Here is an 11,416-nt window from a genome sequence, read left to right as displayed (position 1 = left end):
ACATCAGGAGGGGGTTTGTTACAGTGTGTCACCCCAGTAGTAAGGAGATTACATGAGGAGGAGGTTTGTTACAATATGTCACCCCAGTAGTAAGGAGATTACATGAAGAGGAGGTTTGTTACAGTGTGTCACCCCAGTAGTAAGGTAATTACATGAGGAGGAGGTTTGTTACAGTGTGTCACCCCAGTAGTAAGGAGATTACATGAGGAGGAGGTTTGTTACAGTGTGTCACCCCAGTAGTAAGGAGATTACATGAGGAGGAGGTTTGTTACAGTGTGTCACCCCAGTAGTAAGGAGATTACACGAGGAGGAGGTTTGTTACAGTGTGTCACCCCAGTAGTAAGGAGATTACATGAAAAGGAGGTTTGTTACAGTGTGTCACCCCAGTAGTAAGGTAATTACATGAGGAGGAGGTTTGTTACAGTGTGTCACCCCAGTAGCAAGGAGATTACATGAGGAGGAGGTTTGTTACAGTGTGTCACCCCAGTAGTAAGGAGATTACATGAGGCAGAGGTTTGTTACAGTGTGTCACCCCAGTAGTAAGGAGATTATATGAGGAGGAGGTTTGTTACAATGTGTCACTGGGGCCCCTGCGATCTACCGCAGAACTCGACGTCTGAAACAAACGCCAACTTCCTGCGGCAGTGGTCGTGACGTCACATCCACGCCCCCTTATGCCGTCACACCACGCCCCCTCCCATAGACATGAATGGAGGGGCGTGGCATTGCATCACAAGTGGCGTGGCAATGATGTCACGAACACGGCCTCCAGCTCCAAATGTTCTGTACTCCGGTGGAAAACATTTATTTTTTATTTTTTATGAACTGGTGCTAGAAAATTAAACAGATTTGTAAATGACTTCTATTAAAAAATCTTTACCCTTCCAGTACTTTTTAGCAGCTGTATGCTACAGAGGAAATTCTTTTCTTTTTGAACATCTTATTTGTCTTGTCCACAGTGCTCTCTGCTGACATCTCTGTCCGTGTCAGGAACTGTCCAGTGCAGCATAGGTTTGCTATGGGGATTTTCTCCTGCTCTGGACCGTTCCTGATACGGGCATCAGGTGTCAGCAGAGAGCACTGTGGACAAGACAAATAAGATATTCAAAAAGAAAAGAATTTCCACTGTAGCATACAGCTGCTAAAAAGTACTGGAAGGGTAAAGATTTTTTAATAGAAGGAATTTACAAATCTGTTTAACTTTCTGGCTGGAACCAGTTGATTTAAAAAAAAAAAAAATTTCCCCCGGAGTACCCCTTTAAATGATCACTTAGGGTCATACGGGTCAGGCTCCCACTGATCACCCCTATCGTTTCCTGAAACCAGACCTATTGCCCAACACCACCGCCACAGGTGGTCTCCAAACGGTGGACCTCCAGATGTTGCAAAACTACAACTCAACAAAGTTGTCGTTTTGCAACAGCTATAGGGCCACAGTCTGGAGACCACTGGTCTATGGGATCCTGATTTAGGATTGGTGACCTCATCACATGTTTGGTGATGTCACATACAGTAAAACTAGGAACTCAGCCAATGCGATAGCGGAGATAAAAAAAAAATCATCTATATATGTTTTGTCACCCAACATGAAAGAATGGCGCAGGGACCTATAGTTTCAAGTAATGGCTGCTTTTTTTTTTTTTTTTTAAAACAGCGCCACGCCTGTCCTCAGCTTGTCTGTGGTATTACATCTGGGCTCCATTCATTTCAATGGAACTGAGCTGCAATACCACACACAACCTGAGGGCACGGGTGGCGCCGATTCTGAAAGAAAGAAATCAGCTCTGGTTTTGTAACCCTGCATAACCTCTATAAGAAGAAAAAATCAATTTACCATCCACACCCTGCAACTGATCCGTGCTGCCCCTTTAAGTAAAATCCGCTCTTCCTATAAATAGCGCTGTTTTTTTCCCCTTTAATACGAAGTGTTTATGAGGACGTGGGTTGTAAATTTGGCCCCAATCACCTGGGGTTCGAAACCAGACAGCGCTTTGCTTACTTTGGACACTGGATTTATTACACATTCTGTACAAATTCCACCAGTCGCCACATTTCATACATGCACAAAAAAATTTTTTTAAAAATAATAAAATAATAATAAAAATAATAATAATAATAATAATTATGTTCAATTCAATATATAAAAAATAAAATAAAATAAAAAAAAAAACACATAAGATCTTGGCGAGTTCTGGACGTAAAGTGCAACATGAAACGGGACGCCAGCAGCACAAGGAATAAAAAAAACTATAACACAATAAATACAGAATTCAACCAATAAATAAGGGGAGGGGGGGCCGCATGGGGGGGGGGGCGGCTGTGCAGTATTACAGACGGCGGGGGGAGAACAGCGCACATGGGGTCCGGGACGATGGGGGGAGGGGTTCTCTGATCATAAGATATTTACAGGAAATAAATACATAACAAATGTGCAAGTCCAGAATGTTTTTTCTTTGTTTCCGCTGCACACCCCGCTCTCTTTTATTTTTATTTTTTTTGTTTATAATGTCTCTTCAATAGAAGTGGAAGCTCCAGTTGAATTCTCATTGCGTGCTGTGGGAAAAAAGAAAGAAAAATAGAGGGTTAACTCAATATTAAAATATTTGTCGAAATTTAACCGACACGCAAAGTGATGCAAATAAAGAAAAACAAAAACGAAAAAATAAAAAAATAAATTATAAAATAAAAAAACAAAAACGATAAAATAAATAAATAATAAAATAAAAAAACAAAAACATAAAGAAAATCAATCTGGGCTGGAGCTGTACCCCTTAAATTTTCCACTCCCCAGCCAAATATTTAAAGAAGCCATCATTGTCATATTTCTAATAAAGATTCTTCTCATCTAAGAACTGGTTTTATTTATTGTTTTATATGATTATATATATATTGTTCTTTTTTGTTTTACTTTATTTGAGATAGAACAGACTAGAGAAGACATTGGCAATCCCCCCAAAAAATCACTATGCACCCTCTGGCTATACACCTACAGGGCATAGAAATGTTAATATTACTACTGGGTAAAGTTTGGAAAATGGGAGGGGCCATGACAACCTTATGAATTATTCATTATAATTATTATTATTTTTTTTTATATTAATTAAATAATGAATAAATAACATATTTATGTATTTAACATTAGAATTATATTATATTTTTATTATATAACATATATATATATATATATATTTTTATTTTTATTTTTTATTTTTTATTATTATTATTATTATTATTAATAATAATAAAAAATATTATTATATATTTAAAATTATTATGAATAATAATAAGATTAATAATAATAATAATAATAATAATAATGATAATAATAATAATAAATTGATTTATTGATTTCTTTTTTACACAAAACATCTCTGGGTTTTTTTCCCCACAATACACAGTAAAAAGAAAAAAATGTACATAAAAGTTTTTAAAAGAATTTTTTATATATATATATATATATATATATATATATATATATATATATATATATATAAAATGTAAAACCGCACACTAGGAAATTTAACTAGGGATGATTTTTGAAAAAAAAAATAATTCTAAAACCCCCTGTAAACTATACTAGAATTGAGTCACTAGAGGCCCAGACTAAGATTTCCTTCAATAAGAAACACAACTTTACCCTCTAACCCTAAGAAAAATAAACCTTCCCCACTTCCTGGAGCGAGTGGGAGGTGTTGGAGAACATCTTCCATTATACCGAGATGTAAATTTGTTGTCGCCGACATATTTGGGGCAGGATGGAATGTCTTGGAAACGGCACCGCTCCCCGTACTACACTCAGCGGATAAATAACCCTATTAGTCGTGTTTTAGTCTTTTTTTTAAGAGGACGCTCAACCAGAATGCACTTAAATTTCACCTCCTTGCAGTAAAATTTGCAGTTTACTTGGAAAGTCACAAAACACGTTGGCCCACGCATGGGGGGAGGGGCGGCTGAGCGAGGCTGGAGCGCTGGGCTGAATAATACAGTATTTTTAATCTTGGATTATAATTTCTTTGTGACTGTTTTGTTATAGCTATTATCTGTTTTTTGGTTTCGTTTTTTTTTACAAATGTTGTATATTATCTAATGTCCACTGATGAGTAAGTTCTTAGGGGGGAAACACATCGGGAGAAGTGTTTTTTTTTTTTTTTTTTCAAAGGAGCAACATTTATTGTAGGGAATTCTTATGCCTTTTATATGTTCTGTAGACAATCAGGATCTAAGATTATTAATGGCAGCTCTACTGGCATATTTATTGTGTTGCACCGAGGACTCTTTATCTATTTTGCCAGTATTACCAAGTCAAGGTTACGTTAATGGAGTTTACCAACCCTGACTTCCCAAACGGCAGCTATGTTTCAGGGGTTCAGACTTGGAGTAGACCCAACTTAGCCATGAAGGTGAAACCTCCCCTCTATTTGGAGTCCAATGGGTTGACCACCTCTAGTTATGTTCCTATTTTGCTCTACATGTCTTTTCGATAGCACTGACTAGACATCCCACCAATCCATGCTTAGTATGGCCCATTATGCACAATTTCCTGTACTGACCTGATACCCAGCTCTTCCCACCAGAGGTCCGATCCGGGCGGGTCCTGCAGACTTTCTAACGCCGACCGCTCTCTCCTCTTCCTCTTTTCCTGCTCCTTCCTCTTTCCTGGTTTCCCCTTCTTCTTCTTGCCAGGAATCTTAGGTGGGGGGTCCTTGAAGCTCAGGGATTTGTGTGTCTCCTGAGTCAGGTGACTCGTGATCGCCTCCTCTTCGCCCACCAGTCTCAATGTGTTAAAGTTCTTGACGCTGGGGATGGGACGGGGCAGTTCATCTGGCGCTGCGCGGATCTCCGCCGTGTTCACCCCTTCCATGAGGCTCTGTAGGAATATTCTGCGGCGGAGTTCTTGGAGGGATCGGCCTTTATCATGGAGAAGCTGATGCTCCGACACTGCCCGGCGCCTAAAAAAAAAATGATGCAAGTTGTCAGTAATGGAACGGCAAACTGAGTAAAGCACTAGATTTAAATGGGCGCTGTCCCTTTAAGGGTGCGTTTACACGCTTTTAACTAGCAGTGGGTTTCTCGCTACCATTTATTTCAACTGGTCCGCCGGCACTCTGCAAAGCTGCCACTATTGCGGACTGTCTGAGGACCCGGTGAAATGAATGGTATCGTGATTCGCAGCGGGAAACCCAGTGCTAGTTACAAGCCTGTGAACGCACCCTAAAAAAAAACGATTTTTTCGAGAAATGTCATAAATTTTGATCAGTGCTCGAACCTTGACTGATCGCTAGAACGAGCTAGGAGAAGACTGCGCTAAATATGTTCTCTCAAGACTCTGTGTCATGTGACTGATACAGGGATTGTCTGGGACCCAGGACAGAGAGCGCGATCAGTTGGGGTCTGGATGAAAACTTTTGGCTATGTTAAAAAGGTACTCCACTGGAATATATATATATACATATATATATATATATATATATATATATATATATATTTTTTTTTTTTTTTTTTTGGTATCAACTGGTACCAGAAAGTGAAACAGATTTGTAAAGTACTTAAAGGGGTTATCCAGGAAAAAACTTTTTTTTATATATATATCAACTGGCCCCAGAAAGTTAAACAGATTTGTAAATTACTTCTATTAAAAAAATCTTAATCCTTTCAGTACTTATGAGCTTCTGAAGTTAAGGTTGTTCTTTTCTGTCTAAATCCTCTCTGATGACACCTGTCTCGGGAACCGTCCAGTTTAGAAGAGGTTTGCTATGGGAATTTTCTATGGGGGGGCGGGGGGGGGGGGGGGCGGTAGGGGATAAATAAGTTTTGGCTGGAGTGTTTCCCTTTATATAAACAAAGAGTATTCTATTTGCTGACAGCAAGCTGAGGTTTTGAAAAATGACGCGGAATTGATTAGGCACTGCATTAGGCACTGAATAAAAGGTGTACCTGTCGCTTTAAGAAAAAACTAGAGACGTGTCAAATGCTTTGAATGGTTTGGGTCTGAGTGTTAAGACTAGTGTGTTCCCAAGCAGGGTGCCTCCAGCTGTTGCAAAACTACAACTCCCAGCATGCCCGGACAGCCAACGGCTGTCCGGGCATGCTGGGTGTTGTTGTTTTGCAACAGCTGGAGGCCCACTGTTTGGAAAACTGGGTAGGAATGACACAGGGTTACTATAAGACAGAATCTCGGCCCGAGACGTCCTGGCGGCTGAATTGTGCCAGTTAGACCATAGCTTTCCTACCAGTGTGCCTCCAGCAGTTGCAAAACTACAACTCCCAGCATGCCTGGACAGCCTCCGGCACTTAGGAGAGAGGAAAAACCCCAGTGGAGGAAACCTGTAGGGAAGCCATGGCTGAAGGATTGTCCTTTCCTTTGGCTTCAAGCGGTGTTTCTCAACCAGGGTGACTCCAGCTGTTGCAAAACTACAACTCTCAGCATTCCCGGACAGCCTTCGGTTGTCCGGGCATGCTGGGAGTTGTAGTTTTGCAACAGCTGGAGGCACCCGGGTTGAGGCACACTGGTTTAGATTGTAACAATGAAAACCTTTCACGCCTCAACAACATGTCAAAAGTTTTTCCTTAAAGCGACAGCGCCCAATTAAGTCTTAATTACACAAGAATAGACGGGACCGTTAAGGAAACGCTCTGCCGGAGTAATCAGAAAAATTGCGATCTGGCGGCCTCGGATGTCAGGAATTTTATTCTGTGGCTTGGTGGGACGAGCCGAAACGTTTTCACATATGACATTGCACATCTTGAAAAGAAATACCCCGAAAGTCGTAGTGCGCGCAGCAGCAGCGCCTGACCTCAGAACACCTCTACGTGTTTTACATAGACCTACAGATAAGACCATGATGCAATGAGGGAACCCAAAAAAATTCTACATTTCCCCAGTACCCTTTAAGGGAGTGTAGCGAAAAAAAAAAAAAGAAAAAAAAAATTATATATATATATATATATATATATATATATATATATATATATACACTGTACTGTATTATATATATAAATAAAATGCACTAAAGAAAAGCAAGGGCTCTTACTGACATCTACTGGCCAAAAGACGGAACTGCAGGACTTGTTATTGTTTATAAAACCAGAAACCTTGGATGTCTGCTCCGTGTGCCAAATGATAAATATGTAAATGGGCCACAGATTGGGAGCATTACTGTCGGAGGTGAAGCGGTAGTTTTTTTTAGTTTATTTTTATTTATTGCAATATAAAAGCCCTGGTTAACAAGTCGTGGTTTTAACGTCTTAATGGGACTTTTACATGCAGCTTTGCATGGAGAGGCTGCTGCCGGAGACAAAGCTGTATTTTGTTTTGTTTTTTGTTTTGTTTATTACTATATAATAGCCTTGGATAACAAGTACGTGTTTGAAAACCTTCATGCAACTTTTACGTGCTGCTACATGTAGGGGACAGCTTTTCATGGAGGGACATACTGCTGGAGACACAGTGGTAGTATATATATATAACCAAAGGATAAGTTGGCCAGCACTATTGATTCCAAACTATTATATAGACCTGGCGTACAGGTGCAGGCTGCTGGGCTAAATATACAGCAACAGAAGAATACAGCAGCACACTGCCAGCACAAAGATATAGATAAAACATGAGTATATAGATAAAACATGAGTATATAGATAAAACATGAAAAGCTATACAGCTATGGTGCAAGAAATGGAAATATAAAGTTATGAAGTTATGAAATAGTGAGGTACTTAGCTTGCAATTTGGCAGCCAAATAGCTTGGACAGTCCCACCATGGTAAGGTGATATATATATATATATATATATATATATATATATATACTTTTTTTTGTATTTATTTCTATATAAAGGTCCCGGGTAACAAGTTCATGGTTTAAAAACCTTCATGCAACTTTTACATGCTGCTGCATGTAGGGGGCAGCTTTGCATGTAGAGGCATACTGACATGTATTTTATTTAATTTAATTTTTTGTATTTTTATTGTATTTATTGCTATATAAAAGCCCTGGTTAACAAGTCGGGATTGTAAAGCTTTCTTGCAACTTTTACTTACTGCTGCCTACATGCAAAGTAGCATGAGGGCTTAAAAGGGGTTATCCAGGAAAAAACTTATATATATATATATATATATATATATATATATATGTATCAACTGGCTCCAGAAAGTTAAACAGATTTGTAAATTACTTCTATTAAAAAATCTTAATCCTTTCAGTACTTATGAGCTTCTGAAGTTAAGGTTGTTCTTTTCTGTCTAAGTGCTCCCTGATGACACGTGTCTGGCACCGCCCAGTTTAGAATCAAATCCCCATAGCAAACCTCTTCTAAACTGGGCGTTTCCCGAGACACGTGTCATCAGAGAGCACTTAGACAGAAAAGAACAACCTTAACGTCAGAAGCTCATAAGTACTGAAAGGATTAAGATTTTTTTAATAGAAGTAATTTCCAAATCTGTTTAACTTTCTGGAGCCATATATATATATATATATATATATATATATATATATATATAAAAGTTTTTTTCTGGATAACCCCTTTAAATATATAAAAGTTTTTTTTCTGGATAACCCCTTTAAGGTTTGTATGTGGGGGGTATACTGCAAGACAACAGAATTTATTTATCTTTTTTAATGTATATATTCCTATATAAAAGCCCTGGTTAACAAGTTGGGGTTTTAAAGCCTTTATGCAACTTTTACGTGCTGATGCATGTAGGGGCATACTGACGGAGACACAGCGGTAGTTTTTATAATTTTTTTTTGTATTTATTACTATTGAAATATATATATATATATATATATATATATTTTATATATTTATTGCCTTCATGCAACTTTTACGTGCCGCCGCAACACCGTTTACTTCCTTCCACTCCTTCAAATTACAGGATGGTAGAGCCAATTTTTTTTTATAGCAATTCGGGGGTAACTTGCCCAGGCAGTGCGGCACTAAATGCGTTCCTGGATCCCCCCGGGGGGATAGTTTCCTGCCCCTCGGTGTGAAAGGTTGTCTCCCGTGCAGATATAATTACACGTCTCCTGTGTTACATGTGCTCACTTGACTCGCCCCGCGCCGCTTCCTCCTACCGTAGAATTAGCGTAGCATCCGTCTGGCCAGGATTAATCCCTTTTTTTTTTTTTATGTGGGTGTCGCTTGTGAGTTTTGCCGGAAGGCTGAGTTTGACTCTGATGTGTAAAGCTTTTTACGCACGTGTGGATAATCGTATTTACACCGTCGTCAAAAAAAAAAAAAAAAAAAAGTTTTCGTAACAATGGCGGTATGATGAAAGGCTTCTGCAACTTTCTAATATACTTTGTGCTTCCGTATCGTCATACATTTTTAAAGATCTCAGCTTCGTGAGCATCGGTTTAGAGTAGTGTTTCCCAACCAGGGTGCCTCCAGCTGTTGCAAAACTACAAAACTACAACTCCCAGCATGCTGGGTGTTGTAGTTTTGCAACAGTTGGAGGCACCCTGGTTGGTAAACACTGCTCGAACCCCAAGGGAAGGACAATCCTTCAGCCATGGTTTCCCTACAGGTTTCCTCCACTGGGGTTTTTCGGCCATGCTGGGAGTTGTAGTTTTGCAACAGCTGGAGGCACCCTGGTTGGGAAAAACTGCTCTAAGCCCAAGGGAAGGACAATCCTTCTGCAACTTTCTAAAATACTTCATGTGCATCGGTTTAGAGCAATATTTACCAACCATGGTAACTTCTGCTGTTGCAAAACTACAACTCCCAGCATGCCCGGACAGCCTCTGGCTGTCCGGGCATGCTGGGAGTTGTAGTTTTGCAAAAGTTGTAGTTTTTGGCAGCATGCTGGGCATGGCGTTTTTTGTCATTTTTTTCCCCAAGAAATTCTGGCACCTCTTTGTTCACACAACGGAATTTCCGTGTGGAATTTCGCCGCTATTTACCGGCCATTGACCTTAATGGGATTCCACTATCCCATTCACACAGCGGCGGCAATTCCACGTTCTGTCCCGCCCCCTCAATGAAAGTCGGGACCCCTTCCCATAGACTTTCATTGAGGGGGCGGGGTGTGACATCACACGGCGGGGCGTGATGTCACGAGGGGGCAGGCGTGAGCACGGAAGCCCGCACCCAGCGTTTGGAATTCAATGTTCCGGACGCTGGAGAGCGGAGTAACACTTTAATTTTGCACAATACCCCAACGGAATCCCATGGAACTCTGTGTTTTGAGAACACGTAATTCCGCCGCAATTGTGACGCAATTTTCGAAATTCCTCACAAATTCTGTTTAGCAAAGCTTGCTGAACAGAATTGCGGAATTCTGCCGGGAATTGCGGTGTTACTTTGTTGGAATTCTGTGTTCTCAAAACAATAAAAAAAAAAAAAAAAGCTTTAAAGTGGAACAAAAAAAAATAAAATGCACGGAAACATTGTAACCCCTTCCTTCCCCTCCCAAATTCTTCAATAGAAATCAATGATGAAATAACTTGTACTGAGAAAAAACGTAAGGGGGATAAAACGGCGAATAAAAAATGACTGCACTTATACATACAATTTTTTGGGGGGAAAAATGACACAAAAACTGCATCATGGAGGCCAAAAAAGACACCAAACATGGGGCTAGGGCTGCTTCTGCCTATAGGCAAAATAGACAGCCGCCTAGAGCGCCCTCTTGATGGGGGCACAGCTCTGCACGCTGCAAGAAAGTTAGTAGCCAGCATCTGAAGCACCCGCCCAGCCAGCACCAGTAGTAAGGAGATTACATGAGGAGGAGGTTTGTTACAGTGTGTCACCCCAGTAGTAAGGAGATTACATGAGGAGGAGGTTTGTTACAGTGTGTCACCCCAGTAGTAAGGAGATTACATGAGGAGGAGGTTTGTTACAGTGTGTCACCCCAGTAGTAAGGAGATTACATGAGGAGGAGGTTTGTTACAGTGTGTCACCCCAGTAGTAAGGAGATTACATGAGGAGGAGGTTTGTTACAGTGTGTAACCCCAGTAGTAAGGAGATTACATGAGGAGGAGGTTTGTTACAGTGTGTCACCCCAGTAGTAAGGCGATTACATGAGGAGGGGGTTTGTTACAGTGTGTCACCCCAGTAGTAAGGAGATTACATGAGGAGGAGGCTTGTTACAGTGTGTCACCCCAGTAGCAAGGAGATTACATGAGGAGGGGGTTTGTTACAGTGTGTCACCCCAGTAGTAAGGAGATTACATGAGGAGGAGGTTTGTTACAGTGTGTAACCCCAGTAGTAAGGAGATTACATGAGGAGGAGGTTTGTTACAGTGTGTCACCCCAGTAGTAAGGTGATTACATGAGGAGGATGTTTGCTACAGTGTGTCACCCCAGTAGTAAGGAGATTACATAAGGAGGAGGTTTGTTACAGTGTGTCACCCCAATAGTAAGGAGATTACATGAGGAGGAGGTTTGTTACAGTGTGTCACCCCAGTAGTAAGGAGATTAC

The 11,416-nt window shown here is 40.4% G+C and overlaps 1 protein-coding gene across 6 annotated transcripts in view; it reads right to left on the bottom strand.

Moving 5' to 3' along the window:
* Positions 1–2,051: 2,051 nt before the first annotated feature.
* PTHLH (parathyroid hormone like hormone) overlaps positions 2,052–11,416 on the bottom strand; it is a 98,827-nt gene continuing 89,462 nt past the window's right edge. For all 6 annotated transcript variants that reach the window (XM_056517813.1, XM_056517811.1, XM_056517815.1 and 3 more), the window contains exons 4-5: positions 4,551–4,949; positions 2,052–2,553 (exon numbers count right to left, since the gene is read on the bottom strand). In XM_056517813.1, the coding sequence (XP_056373788.1) occupies positions 2,544–2,553; positions 4,551–4,949 (409 nt within the window). In that variant the 3' untranslated portion in view covers positions 2,052–2,543. The remainder of the gene's footprint in view (positions 2,554–4,550; positions 4,950–11,416) is intronic.

The sequence above is a fragment of the Hyla sarda genome, chromosome 4 (genome assembly GCF_029499605.1).
Source record: "Hyla sarda isolate aHylSar1 chromosome 4, aHylSar1.hap1, whole genome shotgun sequence".
Classification (NCBI taxonomy): Eukaryota; Metazoa; Chordata; class Amphibia; order Anura; family Hylidae; genus Hyla; species Hyla sarda.
The sequence above is the reverse complement of the archived record's forward strand: the minus strand, read 5'-3'. Positions and strand labels throughout refer to the sequence as shown.